A 27149-nucleotide genomic window follows, 5' to 3' on the forward strand; every position below is an offset into this window, starting at 1 on the left:
CCGACCTCCTTCGGCCTTTTTTAATCCGCTATTACGTAAAACCGATAAAACTTTAAATGTAGAAAATTATGGGAGTAGAAAGAGCATAAAATGGGCTTTAGAATGATACCAAATTTAAGAATATTGCTTTTTATTTTATATATTTTTTTCTCACTATTCGCGGATCTCTGAAGGTCGGAATTAGGCCACGTTCCCCTACACGGTAAAGTCCGTTAAATACTTTTTTTTATCAAGAAACCGAAAAATCATTTGAAAATTAAGAAGAATACAACGGAATAAATCAATTTACTCGTAAGTATTACGGAAATGTGCTTAGATTAGCACGTAAAATGGCTTTGCACGTCCTACTGGGTACCTATACTCAAAGAAATATCAAAAACATGACGTTCTCCGGTTGTTTTTACAGTCAAAACAAATCTTTTTCATTGAGAAAATAATTTCATTAAATCTTCTAAAATTTTATGTTAATTTCGAGAATTTTTCAAAGTAAATTTTCGTGGAAAATGTCGGAAAATCTCGTTCAGTACATTATTGTTCGAAAGGATATTCTAAAGGAGCGCGGGCTGTACTTTATTATGGCAGAATCTTGTCTTGCCTGCTCATCAATTCACCTCAATTCCCACGAAGATCCTGCAACGCAGAAATATTTTAGCGACATCGACAACATGCACAAAGTCGTCCTGGGTGTAAGGAAGAAACCAAAAAATCCTTTTCAACAGTTTTATTAAACTCTAAATTTTTTTAAAGGTGGACAATGAGACACAATTGGAGAAATTGGTGAAGGATCTGCAAAGTAAGGACATTGTCTTTGAGCTCAGAAGGAGTGAAGAGAACATCCCAACATGTTTAGCTGTTAAAGTGTACGAGAAGAGTCAAATTGCTCCTTTAGTGAAGAAATTAAAACTCCTTCGGTGATGAAGAGATTCCAGGAATTCAAACAGTGGCACAGTACAGAATATCAGTCATCTTTGAGAATTCTTGCTGCAGGAATTTCACCTGATTCTTCAACGCCTCATTTTCAGCCCTCAATCTTGCATTCTCCACCAGCAAATCCTGAAAATTTATCATAAAATTGAAAGAGATGAAATAAATCGAAAGGAATCAACGTACCTGATTGGGATTTTCCTGATTTTCCCGGAAGATTTTGCGATTTTTCGGGATTTTTGCTGGAGGAGAAGGTCTTGGGGACATTTGCTCATCAGAGATTAATTCAATTTCCGGAGGACGAACAGATGAACTTGGCTGAGGACTCTGAACGGAAGAATTCTCCGTTTCTTGGTGATCTTCATCATCCTGAGCAGGTTCATCAAATTGATCTTGTTCCTCATTTTCTGTTACCGGTGGAAGATCAGGGAGGGAAATTGTCTCAGTATCAACAGACTTAGTGCAGCTGCTGTAGGTTCTCAACACTTTCATCTGCATCTCCGGATCTTCCGTGGGTTCTGGACTACTAGTCCAATGTGAACGGCTATCTTCTAAATCTATCACCATGTCAATGGGAGTTTCAGCCCTCTGACCTTCCTTCTGTGGACTAACGCTCTCTACAGGTTTGGAGATAACTCGTCCCGGATAGGTCTTCAGGATCTACAAATTGAAGATCTTCCCATTAAAATTTACAGGATCAACAAAGAAAATTGCTTCTAACACTGAATTACCCTCTTGTTCGATAATTGTGATGGATTGTCCGTCTTGCAGAATTTAATGAATTTCAGGATATCTTGCTCCATGGCGGTCAAGGGTTCAACAGCACTGGCATCTCCATTCGTTCTTATCTCTCCATTAATTATTGCCTGCTTCTCTCGTACCCTTGCAATCATATTCTTCCACATCTGCAGAGATTTTCAACGAGAATTCAAACATTTTAGAGGAAAAAACGCAATAGTGACGTCATTGTTTGGATTTTTAGACAAAAATTATTTGCTGAATTTTTCTATTTTTCTTTTTCTGATCTTGTGTAAGATTACGCGTGTCCTGAATATTTTCTCAAACGAGGCTGTTTCCCATAGAGAAATGAATAATCTTCAGGCTTTTCCCTGTACCTTGTGCCACAGATGGAGTCTCCTTGGAGGTCCAAGAGTATTCAGAGTCAGCGTCAAATCCTCCCAGGCTTTCTTCCACTTCTCAACAGCCCGAACTCCTTTCCTTCCACGAAAGAGTTCTGGATTCTTCAGAATAGCTTCAACCATCATCTCGCGTTGCTTTGCATTTGCATTTCTCTGAAATTATTTTATTCTTTCTATTTTATTTAACTGATTTTTGAAAAATTCAGTTTAAAGAACTTACGGATTTTATTCTTTGTAGATTTGTTAGCTTATGAAGGGGTTTTACTTTAATCCTCGGTATGTTGATTGGAGATACTGGAAAGGAAAGTTCTTAAAGAAATCGTTGAATTTAAGGAATTAAAAGTTGAAAATTACCTACCTTCTCTCTCAGGAGAACTTAATATTTCTTCAATTTCTTCACTCATTTTTCACCGAAAATTCTTTAATTAAAATAAATTGAAATGTTTAGAAATAATTTTTTTTTCAAACTTCAAGTTAATAATTTTATCATCAAAAAAACTTAGAAAAATGAAAGCTTTGTAGTTAATAAAATTAAATTTTTATGAGAAAGACTAACTTTGAGTCTTGCGGAATGTTTGACATTAGCCTTTTCCACAAAAAATGTTTTAGTTTAGGTACCCAGTGGACATGATTAAAGTTTATACTTACAAGAAAGGTAACTGTAATGCATACCAGTCTGGTCAAGATCTTAAGAAAAATTATTCTCTTAATTTTTTTTTACTTTGAAATAAATTTTTTTTATATTGTTTGTAAAAAAAAGTTTTTCAGAAACTTAGAAAAAAAACATAAAAATTAGTTTTAGTAGGTAGGTATAATAAAATATTTTTTCCCCTCATAAATAAATCTTAAAATTTCCTTTTAAAGAAAAAAAACCTTAAACCGTTTAAGGACAGAAGGGACGTTTTCATCGTCCTAGAAAAGTTCTAATTTTATAATTAATTTCTATTCATTAACCCAGAATTAATTATGATCTTTTTGAGATCATAAGAGGTCATCCCCAAGAACTCAAAGGATCAGAAAAGAGAAAAAATTAAAAATTTCACAGTCAGGATTTTTGGCCAAAAATAGGCGGAATTCACTACTCAGTCGGGCTTAAAATTTTAAGTTGATTTTTTAGGTCGGTCTAAAGAAATTAAGTCAGTTATTTTAAGTCTGATTTTTTTTAAATAAAATAAAATAAAGAGCGGAGTTCAATATTAAGGTTTTAAGTCAGTTTTTTAAGTCTGACTTAAAATTTTCAAGTCGGACTTGGATTTTCCTGGGTTGTCCTGGAAAATATCTAAGATTTTCTGATTAAAGAACTATTTTATTTGATTTAAAAAATTTTAAGTCAGACTTAAAAAAAACTGACTTAAAACCTTAAGACTGATTTAAAATTTTAAGCCCGACTGAGTAGAGAATTCCGCCCAATGTTTTATTTGAGGTCAAAAAACTCCCAAAAATTATTTTAAAATCATTCAGCTGAATTTTCAGTCACTTCCAGAATAATTTTTAAAAAAAATAATCAAAGCTCAATTAAAAGAAAATTCAACAAATTCCTTTACCCTTTTGAGTCCACATGCCTTCGTTTCCTTGGAAATAAATCAATTGATTAAACATTTAATATTTTCTGGAATTTTTGTGCTTTTCCTTAAGGAATTTTTCCGCTCTCTATACCAACGAAAACTCCCTCTAAATTCTCAATTTCTCAAGAATGTCTCATATTTGCATTGGAGCGAAGGGATCTGGTAGGAAAATATCTTTTCTTCCCTTTTTGAAAATCATCTAAAAGTTTTTTTTTGTTAGGAAAAACTCATTTGTTGAATAGTTTGCGGGATGAAGACTCTATAAATGAAACCTCCCACTCTGTGTCGACTGTCGGGACGAATATCTACACCATTAAGAATCCTCATGTGAAGGATGTGGAGTTGAGTAACAAGCAGAAAGCTCGACAAATGATAAGTGTGCAAGTGCGTGAAATTGGCGGGACAATGGCTCCCATTTGGAGGAGATACTTTGAGGGGGTTACTCACGTCATTTACGTCCTGGACACGTCGAATCTCTGCCAAATCTCCGGTGCTGGTGTGCTGCTGTACACTGTCCTCACTGAGCCACGCCTGCAGACAGCCGACATACTCCTCGTCCTCACCAAGATGGATCTCGCGTACAGGCAGATGCGCAACGAAGCCCTGCTGATGATTCAGCTGGCAAAGCTTCGAAAGGAACTCCGTCAGCGTATCACTGTCGTCGAGACGAGTGCTGTGACGAAGAATGGGCTAAATGATGTACTAGACTGGCTCTTCCTACCCCCCAAGAAAGCCTCCCAAGTGAAAGCACTTGAAGCACACTAAAGGAAAAAATATTCATCTTTATTTGCCCCCCAATGCGAATCCAGCTCATTTGAACGTCAGCAGTGGGTTGAAGATGATATTGAGAACGTATTTGCCGCATTTAACGAAGCTCTGACTAAATGTCTCCCATCTGTAGTCACTGCCACGTGCCCGGATGAATGACAACTCCTTATCCGAGCAGCTCAGACATCCCATTGCCTTCACATCTATTCGCACATCAGACACCTTCTTCTCGGCCTCACGCAGTAAACTCAATTCCCCAACAAACCAAATGCGATCCGATTGATTGAGGCGCATTGTGAAATTCCCAAAATCATGATCAGCCATCAAGGAGATCTCTGTGGGTGCCTTGAAGACGCCCGAACTCATACGAACTGTAATCTGATAGTCGTATCTGCGTAGAAAAAAAATCATTTTGAAATAAAAGGAATTTCTTAAAGAAAAACTTTAATTAAAAAAAAAACTTCTTACGTGTTGAATTTTCCTAAATTGCATTTAGCATTGCTCTCAATGAACTCCTTCATCTCCTCGCAATCCTCCCCGGCGCCACAGCGGACGGCAGTTTCCTCGCCAAAGTAGCAAACAAGCGCATCCCTGAGTATCTTTGGCTTAACGTACTTCAGCAGCATTTCCCGCGTATTGCGAATCCTCCCCAGGTCCACTTCCTTCACACTTCCATCCCACTTCACGGTGACCCCATTGAGGGCACTGCAGCGAATGCGGGAGTGGACCTTACTCACATGCTCCCACGCTGGATTATGGCAGTACCGGTAGAAGACATCCCAGGACATGCCGAAGGATCTCTCCGTGAAGTCAGGCGGTGCCTCAATGGGATTTAGAGTCTCAATTAATGGGCTGAAGAGAGAGTCTTCGTTGCGTGGCACTGAGATAGGTGGTGAGACTAGAGGGCTGATTTGAATGGCAACCACGGCGATGCAAATTGAGAACTATCAGAGAAAGAAAGGAGCCTTTCTTTATTACCCGGAAAACCCCGAAAATTGTCTTAATTTTGAGAGTCAAAAATAAAATAAATTGATTTAAGGAGTTTATTCATTTTCCTTCTATAAATTTCACAAAGAGTGTGAAACAAAAAATCATTTAATGTTTTATTTGTGAAAAGAGATGTCGGAATATAATATTAGGGGAGAGCGGGGTTAAAAAAGTCACTTAAGGGTTTAGAAAAAGCTCAAAATATCATATTTCCCAAACAGATAAAGCGAAATGTAAAGTCCAATTCTTTAGGATATTTCTTGCCCTACAACTCTTTCTAAGATCATTTTGTTCTATCTAGCTAGGAAATATGATATTTTAGGCTTTTTCTAAACCCTTAAGTGACTTTATTAGCCCCGCCCTCCCCTAAAAATTCAGACTATATGGGAAAAGCGTGAAAATTCGTTGTAAAATTTTTTTTGGGGTGTAAAAAATCGTGATTTTGCGCTTTCTAAGGGCTGAATTATTTATGAAGGAAAAACTCCTCTAAGGCAAATCAAGAAAATTTAAATTCTTTTATTTTAGTGCGCCTGTGATAAAGTCCTGCAAGATTTTTTTGGTTTATTTTTTTTCTAAGCATAAGCAAAGACTTCGTGAGTTTTTTCTTAAAATAATATGAAAAAAAAATCTAATATTAGGAGATTCAAACGCTGGATCTGACCTTTTTGAACATTCCTTTCAAATTTCCTTTCAAAGTCTTAAAAAATTACGCAAATGTCAAATTATTGTGCATAATGTAATTGCAGGCCTGATGAAGGAGATATAAAGCACCGAAACCTAGCAAAAATAATAGGTAAACGAAGAATTTCAAAAAAGGTCAGATCCCGCGTTTGACTCTCCCAACATTGAAAATTGACCAAAATCCAATATTTTCAAAGATTTTTCTACTTTCTATTACTTCATTCTTAAGACTTTTAAGAAATATTTTGATTTTCCGTTAAAATTCGACTGGAAAGTGTGGAAAATGCAATTTCTTCAAAAAATCATTCAATTTTCCAAATAAAGTTCATTTTTGTTGCACAAATTCTCGAAGAAAATGAATAAAGACCTTTTGGATTAATTTTCCTCTGATATTAAGCCTTATTCAGCAACCAAGAAACCCTTAAAATCTTTGAATTTTGTACTGTTTCATAGCAAAACATTAAAAATCAAATCAACTAACCTGGAAGAAAGTCAAGTACTTCTGCGTGGTGGGATTTGTAGCCAGGAAGCTGCACGCAATGAGGATGACAATGGCAATGAGAGCAATAACAGACAACTTAATTGTAGGCGTTGTGGCAATGAAGGTATCCACGAGCGTGAAGACGGGCAGGAGGAGTGTTGCGATGCCGAAAAGGGGCAGAAAGAGGAAGACTCCAGCGAGGCCCAGTGTTGCCCGGACAAGACCAAACATCGTTGAGAACTGAGAGCTGGAGATGCAGATCTGCAGCCAGCTGAGAGTGACGCAGTGTGGAATGAGAAACTTGTAGATCCCACGCCAATTCTCTCGTGCTGCAATCTGGATGAGTAGGAGTGGGATGATGAGGTAGAGGAGAGCACGACAGTTGAGGCAGAACTCAATGCCATTGCCAATGACAAAGGATTGGTAGGCGGGTGCCTGCATGTCCAGGAAGCGCCATCCGAGATTCACCACACTGTCCATCTCGTAGGGATGCTTTGCCAGGATGTTCACGCCAAAGGAGATGAGAATGAGGTAATCGGGCATGAAGGAGGATGTGGAGTACATGAAGGCGAAGAGTGTGATGAAGGTGAGCACAAATGCCACAACAGTCATCTCTGAATGAGGGATCCACTGATCTGACACAATTGGCGTCAGCATGAGGTTGGTGATAAGTGCTCCGAAGAAGTACATGAATGGCTTGAGATTATTCCGGAGGAATTGTGCTTCTGTATTCTCTGTCTCCAGCGATTCATCACCATAGCGGAGGAAGAGTCCTGACCATATCCGGAAGTCCACGTAGTCGTGCTTTGCTTTGAGAACTTTGAACGTAGCCACGACCATGATGAGGATGGACAGGTAGTAGGCAAAGGTGGGCACAAATGTTGCCAAGGAAACGCTGTCATTGGAGAAGAGGAGGTAGGCAAAGAGGAGGATGGGAATTTTGACGTTGTAGTCGCATTCCGGAAGCCGCGCCAGGAGTTTTATCAGACGATGGTAGATGAGGGTCCAGAAAAGGAGGGGATGCACAATAGGACGATAGAGGAGTGGCACGTGGTCGAGGGAATGCGGATGAGGGGCTGTAACGGTGAGATCTCGCATCATATTCGGCAGATGCCCATGTGAGTACTGCCCGGCTGCTGAGAGGAGATTCGCCTCCGTGAAGAGCTCTTCATCCCCATTCAGCACCCGACGACGGTAGAGCTGAGGACTTGCTGAAACACCATTCTCCAGATTCTCCTGGGCACCACGTCGTCGTCGATTCTTCTGGATTCGATAGATTTCGCGCATCTTCTGCTCAAGCTGGGCCGCCGTTATGTACTCCTCGCCCTTCGAGAGGCACACAAAGACCTCCCGAGCGGCTTTCCGGGCCGCCCTCTCAGCCCTGCTCATTGACAAGCAAGCCTGAACTTCGCACTCATTTGACGCACTGATCCCACGGCCAGTCTCAAAGCACTCCTTCAGCAGTGCCAGGGCCCCCTCATGACCCTCCTTAGCGGCCCTTGTGAGCCAATAAACACCCTTCACCTCATTGTCCACATCTGGAATTTATTTTCTTCCTCAAAAATCGATTTTTACTCGGAAATTAAGGGGACTGTCTTACCGGAATTCTCTGCCAGCAACTTTGTTGCCATATCATACTGAATTTCTGAGCATCCATCCTCAGCTATTTGGTACTTGAGATTATTCAGGGATTGTTTATCTACAAAAGAAAAATCACTTCATCAGTTTTCTCTACATTTTCCGGAGATTACCGGCTTTCTAGCAAAGCAATAAAATTGAGTTTGAATACAATATCAAGCAAAATGTTGACCTTGATTATCTCTTTGTAATTTCTTATCTTCTATCTTGCTCAAAAATCCGATAAAATCGCCAAAATTAATCAAAACAGAGCAAATAAGAATTTTTAGGGGAAAACTTACTTTCGAGATTCCATTTCTTCCTCGTTGAGGATTTTTGGGGTTCATTCCTTGTCCAAGTGGCCATGACTTTGGGGATTCCCTGACGCTGTTTTTTCCAAGATATAAATAGAAATTTTACCCCCTACAGAGGAAATCTCTCCGGAGGAAAAAACTCTTCATTCACTCCCCCACATATAACCTCACTTTTGCACCTTTCCCAAATATTGAGCAAAAATGAAGAATTTTCACCAAAATTTGCACGAATTTCAGCACACTGAAGAAGATTTAGCTACAATAAGTCAAATTATTCACGGAATTCACAAATTATTTTGCAATTTGAGGCAGAATTGTGCAAAAATAGAGGAACAACAAATTGCATAAACATCACAAAAACAACCAACTCCGAATATTCCGAAACGAATTCAGAAAGGAGATTATTCACTTTTGTTGCTGATTTGGAGTGAAAATAAAAGATTTTTATTTTTAGTTTTTTTTCTCTAATTTATTTTTTGTAAATTATTGATAATAATATATTACACAATAAAATACTTTGCCAAAAAAAAAAAACAAATCCTGATTTTCAAATTATCTCTGCGCGGGATCAAAAGTGGAAAGTTTGTTGAGATATTTCTTTTTTGCATTTTGCAAAAAAATAAATTGTATGTTGTTATTAAAAATAGGTACAAGTAATAAAATTAAAATAAATGTTAGAGGGGGAAATAGTGAAGGAATTTATTTATTTATTTTTTGTATGGTTATCCTGTTTTTTTTTTTCTATATTAAAATTATTTCGCTTTTCCATTTTCTTTTTTTATCTTTCCTCTCAAAATCACTGCATGGAACTTAAAAATTGGTTTTTATGTTTTTTCTTCTTTCTTTGAATTCTTTCCTTTTGTTGTTTAGATTATATTTTCATTGGTAAAAATTAAAATCAATCTGTAACATAAAAAAATACATCACCTAATATCTATCACAGTGCTTGCAAATTACAATTTTTCAACGCAATTGTTCTTCATTTTCTACTTCTTCTTTTTTTTATTCTCAAATTTTTATTTTCTTCCTACGCTGTGTTTCTATATCGCAATTTTTTCGACTTGTTTTTTTCCTTAATTAATTAATTTTAAAAATAATTTTCTCCACGAAAAATTTTTTTGTTGAAGAAATATTTGAAAGATAAAAATTAATGATTTAACAATAAATATTTTCTTTTTTTAGTATTGCCATTGTGAGGAAAATCCTCCTTTCCGATATAAAGAGAAACTCTTTGATCCATTCTCAATAATATTTTTCATTTTGTACTCAAATTGACAAATATATTTAAATCTTTTTATTCAAAAATCCTTAAGAAATTATTAAGATTTTTTCATGGAAATTTTTGTCAATAATTTTTTCTCAATTTTTTTAAGCATGATTTCTACCAATTTTTTTTAATTTCTTAAAAGCTATTTAAATAAATTTGTGAAGCTGGTCAAATATTTTTTTTCTTAAACTGTGATTAAAATTTTACTTCATTTCCTTTCTTTTTCATTCTTAAAGAGAAAATTTAATTGAAAAAATCAATAAGAGATTCCGACGATAAAATTATTAAACTTTTCCATTTTCCTAATGCTTCATTTTCATTCTTTTTTCCTCTTTCTTATCAAATTTATTGCTCTCAACTTTCTCTAATTTATATATTTTTCTTTATATATTTTTTTTTCCTTATTAAGATCACATCCCATGTATGTAAAATAAATCCCAGTTCAAACTCTCTCCCCTATTTAATTCCACCATTCCCTCATTCTCTCGTTATTTTTGGAGGCTTTCTCCCTTCCTTACCTTTTTCTTTCTTGCTTCTTTTGTTAAGTTTTATCTGAAAGATCAAAGAAGAAAAAAGAACCCACAAAAACGACATTTAAATCCAATTTAATTTTAAATAAATTCAACAAAATATTAATGTAAAACTTACCGCGAAACAGGTTCCAGCATCTCAAGAAATAACTTATTCATCGTGACATTCCCCTCCCGGTAGATTCGGCTCCAGAACTTTCTGATGATGGGATCCGCCTGCCTTAGAGCCGGCAACAGAAGGAGCAGCTGTTGCTGGTGGGAAACTGCTGTACTATGCCTTGTTTTCCAATAAAGAAAAATTCAGAAGAAATAAATTTAAAAAAGAACTCCCTCTTTCAATTTGTTGCGTTGTTTGCATTGTTAAGCTCACAAGAAACAAATATTTGATGAATTTATGCACAATTTCAAGTAAAAATGCGAAAAGTCAACACTATTGTGTGCGTTGACATTAGAAAATGAAAAAATAATCATAAAGATTGTGGATTTTCTTAAATGTTTCAAAGTGTTTGAAGTAAAAAAATTTAGAAGAGTTTTTGAACAAGTTTTATTTAATTTTTATATATTTTTAATGCATTTTTTATCAGAAGAAATTGCTCAGATATTTGGATTTGAGAAGAAATTTTAAGAATATTTTTAAAAGAAAACTCACCTCAGCACATAAACACAATCATTGAGTGCAGCGAGAATGGTCTCCCGGAATTTCCTCAGAGCTCCATAATTGTCCAATTTAACATCACAATTCGCCAATAGAAGAGCCTTAAGTAAGTAATATTCCTCTTTGCTGGCCGCAATTCTTTCCACGCGCTGAATTGTAAGGGCACACTGTGCAGAAGAAATACAATTTTTAGCACCAAAAACCTCGAGAAAAAAATCAGTTTTCCCTTACATGACTGTACAATTCTACTGCACCGCATTCCTTTGCTGATCTCTCATCCAGCCAGAAATCCGTTGCAAAGTACAATTTGCCATTAAATGGCACTGATCGATGAGCCAGCTGTAGAATGAGAATTTCCGCCCAGCTTCCCTGGAGGAGTTTCATCTGATCATTCAGAGGTAAATCTGTAAAGCCTGTTTATCACACAAAAAATGTATTTTTTCATTAATTCCCTCGCGCATCAAGTTCATCGTTGTGCGGAGGTCACTTGCCTCCTCACACATTAATGCATTTTATCTAATATTTGCAGGAAAATATAGTGTTGGGATTTATGTGATAGAAGCCCCAGGAAAGGAAAGAAGAGAGAGGAAGAGAGAGATAAGAAGTTGTTTGACTTACCTGGAATTTGTTTTGCCCAACTGATAACATTGACTAATTCTCTATCGTACAAATCACTTAAAACACTAAGCATTTCCTGAGCATCGACACCCATGCGATCATCCATGAAGACTTTCACATCCATCTGCCGGTTCATGAGGTCAATCCCACCATGACCCACGCACAGGGGATCAGGTTCGAATGACGACAACATCTCCAGGATTTTGTTATCCTCGAGCGTTGCGCCACCCGTTGAGATGGCATTTGAGTGAGGTAATTGCAATTGGTATGGACTATTTAGGGGATTTCGCCGGTATTTCTGCCTCCCACCACGCACCCGATCCAGCCGGACGCCCTCCTTCAGCATCCCCATGCGTAAGCACTTCTGGAAGCGACACGCCTGACACGCCTTACGGCGCCTCTTGTTGATCTCACACACATTATTTGCTGGGCATGTGTACTCAATATTCCCCTGGATGGTACGCTTGAAGAATGCTTTACACGCCTCACAGCTCGCCACACCGTAGTGAAAGCCAGACGCTGTGTCGCCACACACCAAGCAAATCCTCCTGAACGGATATTTTGTGTTAAAAAAAAATCTATTTCTTTTCTCCTTTTAAGAAGGATAAATTCTTCTTTTCAGGAGTAGGTACTACAAACCTTGGCAATTCCTCTTTTATTGTACTCTGTTGAATAGAATCACTCGAAACCTCACCCAAGGCTGATGTTGTTGAGCTACAGAACTGGCCATCGGGTGATTCTGGTGACGAATTTGCATGATCCAGCAACGTCACTTTGTACTCAATCTGAATTAAATATTTTAAGGGGGAAGGATGATAAGAATATGCTCCTTTTGTGATAAAAAAATTTATGTTTTGCCATATTCTTTGCTAATAATTAATTCAAATACAGCAACGAAATTTAAGAGAAGATCAAGATCAAGGAGCTCCTAATAAATTAAACATTTTGTCAGAAAACTTGAAAGTTATAACGAATATTTCATTTTAATTGTGAGATCGTTGAAAAAAATATTTAAGAAATCAATTCTCTTTGAAATTTTGAAAGTCTTGCTTAATTTTCTAAGGTCTTTCTATATTTGAAAGAGATAGCATAGAATTTACAACGAACTTAGACAATTTTTAACGTTCAATTTTCCACATAAGATTTTCTAACGGACTTCCATAAAATAAATTTCCAACATTCAATTTTTGTTAAAGAACTTTTCTAACGCATTTCTGACATAAAAATTTGTAGAAATGAATTTTCTAACGTTAATTCAAATCATCGAAATTTTCTAGCATAGAATTTCAATAAATTGATAATCAAACATTCAATTTTCAAAGGAATTTTAATTAAATAAATTCCACATGATTAATTTTCTATAGTAAAATATTAACGTAAAAGATTTAATAGAGAAATTTCGATATATAAATTTTCTAACGTACAGCTTTCGATATAGAATCATTCTAATGCATTCTAACGTATAACTTCTTCCAGAGAAATTTTCGAACGTTCATTAAAATGAATTTAAAGCGTTTAAATTTCAATAAAAACTTAAAAGTTCATTTGATTAAAAAAAAATTCAAATGTTCAATTTTCGATATAGAATATTCAAACGTAAAATTTTTGATAAAGACTTTTCGAACGTCTAACTTTTGTTAGACACATTCTTTAACATCCTAACATATTTTATCAAATAATATTCATAAAAATCAACACCAAATATTCAGTTTTTGATTAAGATATTTTTCAACAATTATTTTTCGATATAAAGACATTCTAACGTGAAATTTCTGTGTCAAAATTTTCGAACTTAGAAATTCCTTTTAATTCTTTTTTATTTAAAGGAAAATTGTTCGGAATTCGGTCAGCGGGGATGATTAAAAATGCAATTGTTTGCATTCAGCGACGTTTCGGATATGTTTATTTCCTTCTTCAGGCTCTAGGGAAAATACATTAAGTTGGACATTAGGTGGCTTTTCTTCACAAAGGAAAATTCTCACAGAAAATTACAAAAAACTAATTTAACTCACTCTGCAGTTATCACATTTTTCGTCAAAAAGGGAGGGGAAAGTCTCCATAACAATCTACACATCATTAAAATTAAATAAATTAATTTTAAACTACACAACAACATAAGTCTTGGAACAGAAAATTCTCAAGAGCTCAAAAACACTTAATCGTTGAAAACGTCCAATATCCTTTGTGAAGAAAAGCCACCTAATGTCCAACTTAATGTATTTTCCCTAGAGCCTGAAGAAGGAAATAAACATTTCCGAAACGTCGCTGAATGCAAACAATTGCATTTTTAATCATCCCCGCTGACCGAATTCCGAACAATTTTCCTACAATTTGCACGGTCGTAAATCTTGTCTACAAGTTTTTATTTAAACTAATCAAATTTTTCTTCTAGATTAAACCAACTTACAGTTGAATTTGGAGATGTTCTGAAGTTGACACCGTGTGCATTGTTTCCCGTTGATGGAGATGGACTGCAGCATGAATTTGTATCGACCTCTTGCTTAATCCTCGCACCATTTTCCTCTGCCATCATAGAAACCTTGAAAAAGTTTTTAAAAGAAAAAAATGCGAAAAATTAATTAAAATGTCCCACATTAAAAAAATAAATTCTAATCATGTTATTTAATGGTATTCGCATTCTGTGGTCAGCGTAATATTAATTAAATGGTCGCGCGACATTATCTCGCTGTGTTTTCCCCCTTTTGTAAGAACTTTTGCTAAAGCGATCACCACGCGCGTATATGTTTGTGCGAGAGAGTGATTTTAGTGGAACACAAGAAAGGAGGTAAAGCAATGTAATTCATTTAACTTTTATCGTATAAATTATGTGGTTTTCATTTATTCTCCGCACATATTCTACACACGATTCTAACAACAAAAAAGGCTACTCACAGCCAAAGCGACTAGTGCTTAGATTACGTAATGTTGCTCTCTAAGAATCAAACGTATAAATATGCAAATTCTCACGTCAATATTCATGTTTACGTAATTCTTTGCAGTGCATTATTGTATCTCGATTGATTGCATTCCTATGGCCATTAAGAACACATAAATCACAATGATTTTTCTTTTTTTTTTTTTTTCTTAAGTAGAAGAAATAAAGCAACAATAAAATTTCAATTTATTCTACTTTTTCTTGGAACTTCTTCGTTAATTTTTTTTTCAATTTAAGTATGACCATGATCGTTAGTTGGAGATAAATCTTCTTTTCTATTCATTAAAATATTTGAAAACATACTTGTTGAGGTAATTAAGGGTAGTAATTTATTTTGTTTTAAGCTCTAAAGCTATTCATTACTGCTCAAAACTTTAAAAATTATTTTTTAGTAAAAAACCTAACTTTCATTATTTTTTTTATATAATTCGTATAAAATAATAATGTAAATTGCCAAAACATCCCTCTCAAAATTAAGCTAATGATATACAACATATATAATGAACTCTTTGAACACACAAATTAATTAGATATTGACAAAGACCCAATGAAATGGAAATGGCTTGAAGAACAACATAGAAAAGAAAAACAGGGTCTAGTTGAAAATTTTACAAGACATTTTATTGAATAGCTCACAACTTCGCGAGACCTTGAATGTGAGTATTTTTTTGACAATGAAAAATAAGAGCAATTTCAGTCAATTTGTCTTAATAGCTCAAGAAGAAGAAGAAAAAATCTACATCCAAAAAGACCAGACAGTTGCCGTCTTTTCCTTTCCTTTTCATGCTCAACATTATGGATGTTATGTGTTTCGATGTACACACATTTTACATCCTTAAAAGTTTAAAATAAGGAAACAAAGTGTTGTTTAATACTCCAAAAGTTCTCTCATCATCATCATCAGACACCCCAAAAACGTTGCAGAAAGAAATTAACAAGAACCGCCTTAGTCAGACAAAAGATCGTGTTGTGTGTGTTAAAATAATTGAACATGATTTGGGATTGTAATTTCCTTAATAAGCCACTTGTTTCGGGTGGATTTATTTGTAAAGCGAGCCACCGCATGCACCCCCCGCCCTGTTCCGACCGAGACAACGAGAGTGGAGAATATCTCACATTCAAAAAAGATTTTTCAGCGAATTAGACAAAATAAACAATCTCATGTCTTATGTGTACTGTATGTATCTCGAAAACGCGTCTTCCACATTTTTTTTTTGTGTTCTTCCCCAGAAGAGCTATTTTTGGCAAACAGAGACATTTGGACAATGTTTAGTTGAAAATTGGTACATGAGAAGAAGGAAAAAAAGTAAAATAAAGAGACAAAACACATGTAAGTGAGAAAGATTCATTGAATCTTTCAAGGTTGTCTCATCATGCTTCTCTTAATTTTTTGCTTCCCATTCATTTTTTTCGTGTGTGTTGTATTCTTCTATCTCATGGCGAATTTAGCTATTTAAACCCCCTGCCTGATTTTTTTTCATGATCGCACATGTAACGAGAATTAGTGATGCAAAACACCAGACTTTTTCTCCCCTCGCAATTTTCCCTGCTGGTTCTTTTTTCCTCTTCAATTCTCACCTAACAACAATCGATGATGCAATCTTTTTTCCATTTATTCTTGTTATAAAAAAAAATCTTAAGAGATATTTTATCTAAATTCAGGTAAATCTATCAATGAAATACATTTAATTTAATTGATGCGATATCTAACACTTGAAGTCTAATTGAGGGGGTTTAAATTACCCCAAGTTTAAGTTAAAATGCCTAATTTTAATTTTTATTCTAATGATGATATTTTTTTTTAATAGTTTAATTCAGAATTACATTTTTGCATTTTTGCTTTGAGCCTACATCAGTGATCGTAATTGATCAAGAAGATCAAGAATCTATAGAAATTTTCGTGTTTGCATTAGTGAAAAAAATCTGATCGCAATTTGAACCGGGGTTATTTGCCTTATGATTAAACTACTCTAACCATTGATCTAAATTTTTAAAGAAAAATAAAAAGAACACATATTAATAATTTATTTTAATTAGAGATAATTCCGTTTTTTTAATATCTCGTTAAGAGAAGCTTCTCTAAAGAAAATAAAAAAAAAATATATTTCATTCCAAATTAAAAAAAAAATTCAAGCAATTTTTCCTCAAAAATCTCAAAAGACGATTATTCGAAAAAAAAACTCTTCTACTTCACAGAGTTTCAGAAGCTTCTGATAACCCAACAAAAATCTCCTTCCATCCAGTTAAATATATTTCTGTATTAATCACTTCACAAATGCAGTGATTAACTTTCTTATTGTACATACTAAAAGATGTGATGCTCTGCTGAAGACGCAATCACATTGAATAATCTTTATCAATGTCGTAAATATAATTTTAAACGACGTCAACGCAGAGGTCAGAAAATTGCATTTTTTTTTCTTCATTCACATTTCTTTCTTATTTTTGCTGCATCATAAAAATTTCCAAAGAAAATTGTGAAATTCATAACTTTTACATTATTTCCATCCTGTGGTCATTAAAAAACAATTATAAAAATTTAAAAAATAAATTTCCCACACCACAAAATAAAAAAAATAGCTTATATCCGGATATAATTCGACATCGTTCGTTGGTAATTCGATTGCGAAACGTGATTTATACATCACACAATACCTATATTATGTACATTATATATAGCTTTTGTAGAATACTAATCCGTAGTAATTTCTCGATTTATCATCGTAAATTCATTTTGATTTAGTACCACTCAAAAAAAAGAAGGGATAATAAACATTTTAATATCAATTTACAATTTTTTTATGAGAAAAGTTTAAAAATAAAAGTGTTGATACTTAAATGAAAAACTCTATTGTCTAATGTATGTATATGCATACCTACATATATAACTACAATGTAGGTATATAGCGATATATTAGAATAGTGAGACGCTATTTTGTCTATTCTATTATGTCTCGCTGTGCCTGCTTTTTTTGCAATCATCGTGAATGATTCAATGTTGCTAGACCGGCTCAGGAGTTGATTATTATTTTCTTGTGTCACACCTCTTAATGATCTTGTCAATTGTAATAAAGATTCATGAGATATGTCATAATATAAACATTATATTTCTCCCCATCATCAACTCTATACAAATTAAACTGATTAAATTAAATGATTTCGCCGACATTTGATGACATTTTTGATATTTTCAGAGAAGCTAAGTTGTTGTTATATTTTAATAAATATCGTCCTGTGTTTTCAGGTGAGATTACGGATTTTGAAGAAAAAAAACACATTTATAATAAAATTCTTTTAACAATTATTTCTTTACCAATTTGCCTGATGAAAGGCAAATAAACTCTCGAAATTGAATAGTTGAAAGAATTTTATCATTCTAATGGTTTTAAAATTTTCATCAATAACTTAACAAGATAATAGGTTAAGAACAATATAGGTTACATACATATTAAAATGTCATTTAGATGCAAATCTGGTCTTCATCAGGCCTGTGACACATTCAAAAAAAATTCTAACAATTTTCTCTTAAATGCTCAAAATCTAAAGGAAAAAAATCAATAATAAGATTTTTAAGATCAAGCAAAATAAAAGAATTATTCAGTAAGAACATTTCCTAAAGGAAGATCAAATCTTTCGTTAATATTCGACGTAAATTCGTACCATCTGCTAACCATATTAAATAAACTTTTTATTACCATCGTGATTTTAATACCCGAATTTTAAATAAATTGCATTTTTTGTGCAAAACATTCAAACACCAAAGCACTTTTTTTCTTCGCTCTGCTATGTATTCTTCTCTCGGCTATTTTTGTCAAAATGTTTTTAATATAGAAAATTGTACATAGCAAGAGGCACACATATATTAAACTCAATGTATATAGTTAACGAAGAAAAAATGTTTAAATATAAAAACACAGCGTGAGAAAGAGATCAAAAGTGATTGAGGGGAAAAGAAATTAATAAAAAAAACTGTTATTTTAAAAGCAAACCAGTGGAAGGAAAGAGATGTAACACACTAAACCGCGAATCAATGCGCGATCAAATACTAAATAATGTAAATGTGTCTGGTTGTGTCGGTGTTTCTCTTTCACGGCCAAGTTCAAGGTAAACCAGTCTGTGTGTTTTATACCGAGCCTCTTTTTTTATTTATTCCCTCCCCTCCTTTTCTTTTCATTTATATATACATATGTACATTATTTAAATATAATCATCATTCATACAACACTCTAAAAGTTTTTTTCTGTTTGTCACTTTTTTCTGTACCCGCCCCACTACTATATTTTAGCACAAGTTATACCTACTCTCTTAATATGTATATAGACGCCATTATATATATGTAGGTAGGTATATAGGTACATTTATTTACTTGAATTAATTTACATAACCACCACACATCTGTCCCGAACCGTAGAAACTATGCAAGATTATTACTACATACCTACCACGTAGATTGAGGTATTCCATCGCACGCAATGTGTTTTAATATTTTTTTCCCTCGTATTATATTAAATTCTTTCCATCTCCTAATTTCAACTAGAACAATCTTCAAATTATATCCTTCACGTACAACACCCTGTTTATTTTCCCAAATAATTTAGCAATTTTACTTTCTATATATGCTTCGTAAAAAAAACAACTATGTAGTAAAATAAAAAAGAAGAGAACGGTGTAAGAAAACTATGAGGTGGAGCGAATAAGATAATTCTAACACGCGGAGTTGTTCACACATTAAAAGTAAATTTACCACCAACAACATTTTAGTTACTCCATCATTCTGTCTTTCATATTAGGTATTAAATATCTTGTGTAGAATAAGAAAGGTAAAAGTTTAGTACAACAATCTTAATATGAGTAGAACATGTGAGAATATTTAGGGATTGTTTTATAGGGTGTGTATAAATTATCACAAAATTCTTATAAAGAAATTGTTATCAAATATGTTAGATTTGATAATGGTTTAGAGACTTATTCATGAGAATTGAGGAATTAATAAATATTTAAGGTAAACAGGTGCAACATAATTAGCCTATATAATGTACGAACTATTTAATTTTAAACCTAGCCTAGTCTAGCCTAGCCTAGCCTAGCCTATAATCTTCCTAACCATAAAAGTCGTAATCTTTAAAGAAATTTATCAGTAAAACTTATCACTTCCCAACATGAACATAAAAATGTTTTATGACATAATCTATAAGAATTAAAGAAATAAAATGACTACAAGCTTTAAGAATTTGAAGAGCTAAGAATCTTCAAATGATAGGTTCCAAGAGGGTCAAAAATAGCCTCTTAGAAACTTGAATGACCAGAACTTATACTTCTGCAAAACTTATCTTGCAAAATTTAAGCTTCACGCTACCTTTGAAAATTAAAGTCTGAGGATGATTTTGAATTGAGAACTTTACCAAAAACAATTTCAATGTAAAATTTGTTAGAGATTTCTTTTTTTCGTGACTTAACTTCAACAATGTTTAACGAAATTTTAATTTCTTTTAAATTTTTTTAATATCTTCATTTAATAGAAAAAAATTAATCTTACCAAATTCTCTACCCAACTGTTCATTGGGGACATTTCAGTTGTCAATTTCTTGTTCTTCAAATTAATCTTTCGAAGAGAGGTCTTCAAATTTTCCTCCACTCAATAAACATCCACGAAGATTTTTTTTTTCAGAGAAAAATATTGAAATTCATCTTCATATTTGCTGTTGATTAATGCTGACTATTTTTTTATCACCAAGTTTTTTTACACAATAAATTTTAACAAGATAAAATACATTATATATTCACAAAGTCCCTGTATATAGTTATATTTTAGTGCTGGAATTGTATGTGTTACGTTGTGTGGTACATTTATAAAAAAAATAATATTCATTTAAAGAGAACCAAAACTATATTTTTTTTCGTGTGTCAGAAAAATATTACTGCCGATAAAACTTTCAAGTATGTAGTAAGAAAAAAAAATTATCACTCTCTTTCTCTCCTATTTATATTTCACTTAATGCTACAATTTTGAGCAATTTTCCCTCTGGCTTTTACTCCTCTCTAGTTATATACAATTTTTGTATTTCTTCTCATTCGTGATAATGAAAAATATACACTCCAACACGATACCAAGCTCAGAAGCAACTGACGAGAATTGTTGCTTGAAAGTAGTGTTTCTATAGAGAGGACTCAAAAAAGTCTCAATTGAATGGCAGACAGAGAGAGAGACTTCTAAACACAAGTGAGATAGAAATGCTGGTTGGAAGAAAAATTCTCAAGACTTCACACATATTATATTCTCAATCAAAAAAAGAAAAGAAAAAAAATATCCTACACTTATAAACCATTGAAAAATATACACACAGAGCACTACATATATATTTTAGAATTATGAGACTTGTTGTACATAATCTACACGTATATATGGGTTGTCTCTGAATTAATTTGCGCATATAAGAACTTTGCAAAAAAAAAGAATTCATCACATAAGAAAAAAAACTCTTTAGAAGCTGCCTCAATAAAAATCACGTATAACTCATCACTGACTGATTAACCCACATTGTAATAAACTAAACAAGAAAAATAGAATTTTAATTTAAATAAAATCCCCAACAAAATGCAAAAAAGAATATCTGTAAGTAGGTACATATGCGCCAGTCCTACACACAAGTATGATGAAAATAAAATGAATCCCATAATTCCAATTATCTCCCTCAGTAATCTATTTCAATTGAATTTCCTTAAACAAGCCAGCTTGAGATGAATTTATTATTGAAATATTGCGTAATGTCATTAAATGTAAATATAGCAGTGTAGTACAATATTATATACACAAATTCGCTCTCTCTCTCACAGATTTGCCACATTGCAAATAAAAACCCCCACACTCATGTAGAAGAGATCACTTGCAAATCTTTCGCACAATATTTTATGCGCTACCAAGAGGCGCAAAATAAATTACTATACAATTAATATATGATTAAATAGAAAAAGAACATAGCCTAAAATCAACATTCTTTCCATAATAAGGGGGTATATACATTCTTAAAAATTTTTTTTGAGACTTGAGAAGTTTTTTTTTGGAAATATCTTGAAGAAAATTATAATTTCTTCTCAATTTTCTTTTTAGACGGTCGATAAATAAAAAGATAATTTTTATTTTAAAAAGTTCTTCTCTTGGTTCTCATCTTACAAAAAATCAAGAAGATTTAGTCTATTATCGTCCAAAAGACTAATTATTTGGTAAAGATTTATCTAAAAATGCAAACTTTGACGTCAACATTGCATTTTTTGTCTTCACAAAAACATTCACGATAATATTTCATCAAATACTCCAAAAAACATTATTTTAAATACCTAGTTCAAAGCTATGCAACCCCTTTAAAAACCCATTCAGATTATTCTTCAACTTTACATTTTTATTCTAAACTTTATTTATTTCAATATATAAAAAAAGATAAAATAACAACACTGACGCAATTCACAGTGTGGAGGATTGATTTTTCTATTGATTCGCATAAAGAAAAGAACAAACGTGATATTACAATACACAAAACATCTGTTTCGAGGAATTTTATCATTTCACACTTCAATTATGTAGATCTAAATAATGCTTTGGTAAATAGAGAATTGAAAAAGCACGAACTTTATTTTACATGATGAAGAATGATGTTCGTTTTTTTCTCGAGATGTGAATTAATACCTACGACATGTCTGCAGGAAAAAGTATTTTCACAGACAGTATTTTATGTAGGTAATTACATATTATTTTGACGGTGGGAGTCTAATTATTTTAAAATTTCTACATTTAGGCAATGTTTAGGGGAAATAACTTGTAATATTTTCCAAAACTTTTTCGTGCAGGTTATATAATGTTATTTAAAATGAAATTGAAAGTAAAACTTTTTTTATGTTACGAATTGGAACTCAATAATTTCTTTTAAATGAGTTATAAGTATGTAAAACCATGAGTATAGGCAAATAAGCAATTTTTGCATAAAAATAGGAAAAGTATTTAGTTTTTTTAAATTAATTATAAATATTTCCATTAAAACCCGATAACTTGAGAACCGCGTAAAAAAAAAATTAAACACTATAACAGAATCTTAACATTCTTAATTTTATTACATTTTGGTATTTTTGCTGCCTTCATCAGGCTTAGAGATTTTTTTGATTTGATTATGAAATTCATTAATAAATAATAAAAATCTTCTAAAGAATTTTTGTTTAGAAATAATTAAATTAAGATTTTCTTGAAATTCACAAAACTTTATCAAATTCAATATTTTCTATGAAATTATTTTTAATTTAAAATAAAAATATATTTTTGAATGATAAATTTCGAACAACAAAAAGACAATTAAAATATTAAAATTAAGGAAATTTCAAGCCGTAGGTACACTGCCGAAGGGTTCTTAACGAGCCCAGAAATATTAATTAAAATCTTGATTTAACTTTGTCGTGAAAGTTGATGCAAAATTGGTGGGAAAATCCATACCGTAGAAGCCGCCCCATTACATATGTTTTATATTACCTATATGTTGTATTTATTATTGAAAATATAAAAATATAAATGTGATACCGCGCGCGGGTTTTACGATCATTTTTATTTATCTCAAAGTCTCTCGTTGATGTACGTATATTTTCTTGACTGTTCGATCGATTGCAAATTGTACAATTTACTGTCTTATGTTCGCTCTCTCGAGCTATGTCAATTTTTTCTCTATATTCGTTATCAATGCTAATGCTAACCATTTTTCGCGTTTTCAGCTTGACACGAAACTCAGCCATTTAAACGCAAAGGTCAATCAAAATGTGTATAAAAATAAAATCATTCTTCACTTTTTATGTAATTCATATATGCCTCTTTTACACAATATCGAAGTATTTATTGATTAATTGTACGCCGGCCGCTGTGGAATAATAAAATCCCATGGCAAAAACAATGTTAGGATATGTATGTGATATTCTGTGTGAGTTCTCGATGAAAAATTGGTTTTTCTGCTAAACTTTTTCTTTCTTTTCTTTCTTTTTTTTCTTACATCCTGCTTCCCTTCCTATGAAATGGTATCACATTATATCCTTTGCCAGTGCTCATTCGTGCTGATGAGAAATTTACATATTTTGAAAGCCTCTCCGGCGTGAAGATGAGGAACTTCTCTGTATTCTCTTAAAAATTCTCGTGCGCGCGGCATCTTGAGCCACTTCTCACCCTCCCCACCCCCCTCACTCTGGTTGGGGGATATATATTTTATTACTATAAACAAAATAATATGCAAAGAAATTCAGACACAAATTTTGGCAGACTCTTCCAACTCTCTTTCGCGTGTTCGTTTTTCGGTAAATAATTTCACCATGTATATGTGTTTCGCTTTTTTATTCTTCATAATCACGAAATGCTGGAAGGAGTGGGGTGATATTGTAATCAATTGACTAATTATTTATTTGCTATTTTAACTTATTTCAACAAACCTTCATTTTTTATAAAATTTATTAAACAATTATAAGAAAAAGCGATAGAAAATTCTAAAACCCAAAATCATTTTCATTTTTAAAATGATGAAATGGCTCAAATCTTTAAAGATTTTGAGTTTTAGCTAGGTTTTAGTATATCTACGTCAAAAAATCATAAAAAAGCATTTTTTCTTCATTTTTTTAGGTCAACTTTTAGATTTTTTAGATCTGGTCCAATTTTGAAAAAGAGATGTATATAGAGAAAGAAAGAGAGCTTCAAAAGAGTATCAATTTTTCACATAAGGTCCTTTTAAGATATCTGTTAAGGTTAATACTTAAGGTATCTGTTGTGCCTCTGGTCTTCATAATGATTAAATAACTTCAAAATGATTATCTCAGAGTTTTAAATTCTTTATTTTTCAGATTTAATCAATAATGTCCTTTTTATTCCTTGCTAAGAGCGGTAAAATTAGGTTTTATATTCTAGTTCAGAATTAATTAGAATTAACTCTGCACCGAGACTTCATTCTATAACCGAACGATATAGCCATATTGATAACGTTTTGCCAGAATCTATCAATCAGACAGCTCTTGTTCGAAATTTTTGTATTCAGATAAGATTAGGGCGGAGCTTTACTTTAAGCTTGGTTTGAATAAGCTAGAAAAATAATTGTTTGGTTTCTGAAGTCTCTGAGAAATCAGAAGTCGTCAGTTCTGGTGTAAGGATGTGAAACTTCGAGGACTATGAGGTACCACAGTATTCTAATAAATAATGTGCTACCCCTATCTGTTCTTAGGCTCTTTCACAGCACCCCTTCTGTATTTTTAATTAATTTTTTATTACAAATCATGAGTAAGTTTTATTCTAAATCGATTAAAAAAAAATTAAAGATCACAGATGCGAGCACACAGCCGAGTCTCACAGCCCTCATCTTACTTTCTGTACATAATCTACCAGGCAAATTCATTTATTTTCTATTCAACTACACCATGTCGGCAGTAAAAACGAAAAAAACAAGGCACGACAGAGCGAAATAAAACTAAAATGATTTTATGTACGACTTTTACATAGATGTGGCCATGAACCAGTAAAGTTTGTGGGCTTTTTTTCTCTCTTTCTCCCACCTTCTTCAGTCGCACCGTCGTACATAATTAAAGGACTAATTTTGGGTAATTGAGAGAAAATTAAAAGGACAATTTGTGGTCCCCAAGCGCGGAGTGTAATCCCGATGGGTAAATTTTTGGACGATGTTTTTCTCTGAGTGTACAAACTGTTCAAGGATTCCACCGTCAAAGTCAAGAATTTCACCTTAAACTTGACTGTTTTTTTTCACGCTGCTTGCGGAAATTCATGTGTTATGCAATTGTGACGGTACGTAGTCGAATAATGTAGGCATTTTCCCACATTTATTGAATTACTAAGCGGATTCCATCCGCTCACTAAAGGTGATTTTTATGTAAATATTCTGGGGCGCTTTTGACATTTTTTTTCTCAGCGAAAAGCTTTTCATTTAATTATTTCCTTTGGGACGGTGCGAGTGATTTTCCTCCGTGAGCTTGTGGGTGGTCAATTAGTTCCCCCATTAGTATTGATAAGAAATTTTATCTTGAAAAATAATAATAAATAATGCAATCGAATGCACAAATATTACGAAATATCTCGGCGCTCTGTGGGGAAAACGAGGTTCAATTGACACAGATCTCGAGCTAATATTTTTCTGCACTTTTCACCCCATTTCGCGGGGAAATCACTGCGGATTTTCTTGCAAAACCCAAGAAGGGATGGTAAATTACCTGAATTAAGTGTTCAAGTATCCAAATAAGGTGTTAAAACAACATTAAAACGAAAAATTAAATGGCACAACTGAAAAAACTCTTCTTGATTTCACAGACTCACTTGATTGATTCCTGCTGATTCTGAATCTGACTCAATGTGATTCCGAATTTCTGCATTATTCCGAATTTTTCGGAACACTTCGTGGGCAGAGGAAAACATAAACAAAGTTTTTTTTTGCTTGTTTTTCTATCGAATCTTTTGTGATTTTCTCAGTGTTTTCCTCGTTGTTTTCCCACAATGACGACCGATGAGAGGAATTTCCGGTCTGTCTACTATGAAAAGGTGGGATGTCGCGGTGTTGGTGAGACAAATAAACTGGAGAATTTGCTGAAGGAAAAACTTGTGGATCAGGGAAAGTTGAAGCAGTTCTGCATTAGATTTGCAGTTCCCGTACGGCACAGAAGTCTCCTCTGGTGTTCACTGCTCAGTATGTATTGCGAGAAGTGTCCAGGATTCAGAGGATCTTATCAGGAAGCTCAATTTCTCTTCCCACAGACATTCATCCGATGTACACGAATAACCTGCAGTATGTGATGATCCAGCGAAAAGCCGTCTACACGGACCTCCTGCGAGCCCTGAAGATTATGAAGCTTATAGATGAGGCCAAAATGCCCAAATCCCGCATATTGTACGCCATGTGGCTGCTGGAGACCAAAAGACTGCCCCTGGGATGCAACATCTCAACATCTGAACACAATTTCATCGCAATTTCCGAGACGTTGCTGCAGCTATTCGACAACGAAGTGGAGATCTACTGGATGGCAAAGAAAATCTACCAGATCACCGAAGATATTGAGAAGGATCTTCCCAAATTGACCACACTCACTAATTCCCTACTCGAGAAGAATAATCAGGATCTCTACAGGCACATGGAAACGAATAATTTGCTGCAGAAACTCCCCCTTAATCGATGGTATGTGACTTGCTTTGCGGGAGTTCTCAATGAATCAGCACTTGCCAGAGTTTGGGATAAAATAATTGGTGGATCATACCAGATCCTTGCATTTGTCCTCTTTAAGATGCTCAGTAAAGTCGATAGGTGCATCTTCAAGTGCAAGGATATTGATGCTCTGCTGGAATGTATCGATAAACTCAATGTGAGGCTTTTGATCCCATTTTCTAAGAGTTTTCAAAAAGAGAAAAATTAATGGAAATCCTTTAAATTCCAGGCAAAGAATGAAAAGGAACTCTCAGATGTTATCGTGTCCAAGTCCATTGAGATGTGGCAATCATCGGAATTTTTCTATAAATCTTCATAAAAAAAAATGTTAAAAATTAAGAAAAATAAAACTAACGATTTTCTTTTAAATGTCCGGAAACTTTTAGTGTTACATAACCTCAATTTCTTGTGAGATTCCTTTTCTTGGTTTTCCTAAAATCTTCCAAAAATACTTGTAAA

General features: G+C 33.6%; 5 protein-coding genes and 1 long non-coding RNA gene across 9 annotated transcripts; 3 read left to right on the top strand and 3 right to left on the bottom strand.

Moving 5' to 3' along the window:
* Positions 1 to 324: 324 nt before the first annotated feature.
* LOC129786218 (uncharacterized) lies at positions 325 to 1109 on the top strand. Its single transcript, XR_008750106.1, has 2 exons — positions 325 to 686; positions 748 to 1109. It is a non-coding gene; the product is annotated as an uncharacterized LOC129786218 (long non-coding RNA).
* LOC129786217 (uncharacterized) lies at positions 707 to 2667 on the bottom strand. 2 transcript variants are annotated; one of them, XM_055821075.1, is made up of 6 exons: positions 2422 to 2667; positions 2284 to 2357; positions 2040 to 2216; positions 1656 to 1829; positions 1111 to 1584; positions 707 to 1053 (listed from the first exon to the last, which is right to left on the bottom strand). In XM_055821075.1, exons 1-6 carry the CDS (start codon positions 2465 to 2467, stop codon positions 934 to 936), a joined length of 1065 nt encoding a protein of 354 aa, XP_055677050.1. In that variant the 5' UTR covers positions 2468 to 2667; the 3' UTR covers positions 707 to 933. The 2 variants fall into 2 exon arrangements, with proteins under 2 accessions (XP_055677050.1, XP_055677051.1); XM_055821076.1 differs by having other exon boundaries at positions 2418 to 2642.
* A 1089-nt stretch (positions 2668 to 3756) lies between these two features.
* On the top strand, positions 3757 to 4393 carry LOC129786223 (ADP-ribosylation factor-like protein 16). Its single transcript, XM_055821084.1, has 2 exons — positions 3757 to 3790; positions 3849 to 4393. Exons 1-2 carry the CDS (start codon positions 3757 to 3759, stop codon positions 4391 to 4393), a joined length of 579 nt encoding a protein of 192 aa, XP_055677059.1.
* Positions 4386 to 8862, bottom strand: LOC129786219 (wolframin). The gene is made up of 5 exons (XM_055821078.1): positions 8465 to 8862; positions 8146 to 8244; positions 6546 to 8083; positions 4865 to 5340; positions 4386 to 4787 (listed from the first exon to the last, which is right to left on the bottom strand). The coding sequence occupies exons 1-5, from the start codon at positions 8526 to 8528 to the stop codon at positions 4439 to 4441; spliced, it is 2526 nt and encodes an 841-aa protein (XP_055677053.1). The 5' UTR covers positions 8529 to 8862; the 3' UTR covers positions 4386 to 4438.
* Positions 8863 to 9244: 382 nt separating this feature from the next.
* On the bottom strand, positions 9245 to 25909 carry LOC129786220 (steroid hormone receptor ERR2). Of its 3 annotated transcripts, none has more exons than XM_055821079.1 (8): positions 25811 to 25909; positions 13954 to 14085; positions 12186 to 12331; positions 11547 to 12094; positions 11160 to 11341; positions 10923 to 11095; positions 10392 to 10550; positions 9245 to 10295 (listed from the first exon to the last, which is right to left on the bottom strand). In XM_055821079.1, exons 1-8 carry the CDS (start codon positions 25907 to 25909, stop codon positions 10292 to 10294), a joined length of 1443 nt encoding a protein of 480 aa, XP_055677054.1. In that variant the 3' UTR covers positions 9245 to 10291. The 3 variants fall into 3 exon arrangements, with proteins under 3 accessions (XP_055677054.1, XP_055677055.1, XP_055677056.1); XM_055821080.1 differs by having other exon boundaries at positions 20018 to 25858; XM_055821081.1 differs by having other exon boundaries at positions 25708 to 25816.
* A 78-nt stretch (positions 25910 to 25987) lies between these two features.
* LOC129786221 (TBC1 domain family member 7) lies at positions 25988 to 27059 on the top strand. Its single transcript, XM_055821082.1, has 3 exons — positions 25988 to 26177; positions 26246 to 26847; positions 26920 to 27059. Exons 1-3 carry the CDS (start codon positions 25988 to 25990, stop codon positions 27007 to 27009), a joined length of 882 nt encoding a protein of 293 aa, XP_055677057.1. The 3' UTR covers positions 27010 to 27059.
* The last annotated feature ends 90 nt before the right edge of the window (positions 27060 to 27149 follow it).

Source organism: Lutzomyia longipalpis, chromosome 1 (genome assembly GCF_024334085.1).
Source record: "Lutzomyia longipalpis isolate SR_M1_2022 chromosome 1, ASM2433408v1".
In the NCBI taxonomy this organism is placed as follows: Eukaryota; Metazoa; Arthropoda; class Insecta; order Diptera; family Psychodidae; genus Lutzomyia; species Lutzomyia longipalpis.

What these genes read in the sequence shown, in the direction of transcription:
- LOC129786217 (XM_055821075.1), bottom strand. Translation starts at nt 2,467, where the DNA reads ATGAGTGAAGAAATTGAAGAAATATTAAGTTCTCCTGAGAGAGAAG. An exon ending in CACAATTATCGAACAAGAGG is followed by an intron (nt 1,585 to 1,655) that starts GTAATTCAGTGT and finishes TTCAATTTGTAG; the next exon opens with ATCCTGAAGACCTATCCGGG. An exon ending in ATCAGGAAAATCCCAATCAG is followed by an intron (nt 1,054 to 1,110) that starts GTACGTTGATTC and finishes ATAAATTTTCAG; the next exon opens with GATTTGCTGGTGGAGAATGC.
- LOC129786223 (XM_055821084.1), top strand. Translation starts at nt 3,757, where the DNA reads ATGTCTCATATTTGCATTGGAGCGAAGGGATCTG. An exon ending in CATTGGAGCGAAGGGATCTG is followed by an intron (nt 3,791 to 3,848) that starts GTAGGAAAATAT and finishes TTTTTTTGTTAG; the next exon opens with GAAAAACTCATTTGTTGAAT.
- LOC129786219 (XM_055821078.1), bottom strand. Translation starts at nt 8,528, where the DNA reads ATGGCCACTTGGACAAGGAATGAACCCCAAAAATCCTCAACGAGGAAG. An exon ending in GAAGAAATGGAATCTCGAAA is followed by an intron (nt 8,245 to 8,464) that starts GTAAGTTTTCCC and finishes TTTCTTTTGTAG; the next exon opens with ATAAACAATCCCTGAATAAT. An exon ending in AGTACTTGACTTTCTTCCAG is followed by an intron (nt 5,341 to 6,545) that starts GTTAGTTGATTT and finishes TTTCTCTGATAG; the next exon opens with TTCTCAATTTGCATCGCCGT.
- LOC129786220 (XM_055821079.1), bottom strand. Translation starts at nt 25,909, where the DNA reads ATGTTTTCCTCTGCCCACGAAGTGTTCCGAAAAATTCGGAATAATGCA. An exon ending in GAACATCTCCAAATTCAACT is followed by an intron (nt 12,332 to 13,953) that starts GTAAGTTGGTTT and finishes TATTTAATTCAG; the next exon opens with ATTGAGTACAAAGTGACGTT. An exon ending in CAGTAGAATTGTACAGTCAT is followed by an intron (nt 11,096 to 11,159) that starts GTAAGGGAAAAC and finishes TCTTCTGCACAG; the next exon opens with TGTGCCCTTACAATTCAGCG.
- LOC129786221 (XM_055821082.1), top strand. Translation starts at nt 25,988, where the DNA reads ATGACGACCGATGAGAGGAATTTCCGGTCTGTCTACTATGAAAAGGTG. An exon ending in CCTCTGGTGTTCACTGCTCA is followed by an intron (nt 26,178 to 26,245) that starts GTATGTATTGCG and finishes CTCTTCCCACAG; the next exon opens with ACATTCATCCGATGTACACG. An exon ending in AATGTATCGATAAACTCAAT is followed by an intron (nt 26,848 to 26,919) that starts GTGAGGCTTTTG and finishes TTTAAATTCCAG; the next exon opens with GCAAAGAATGAAAAGGAACT.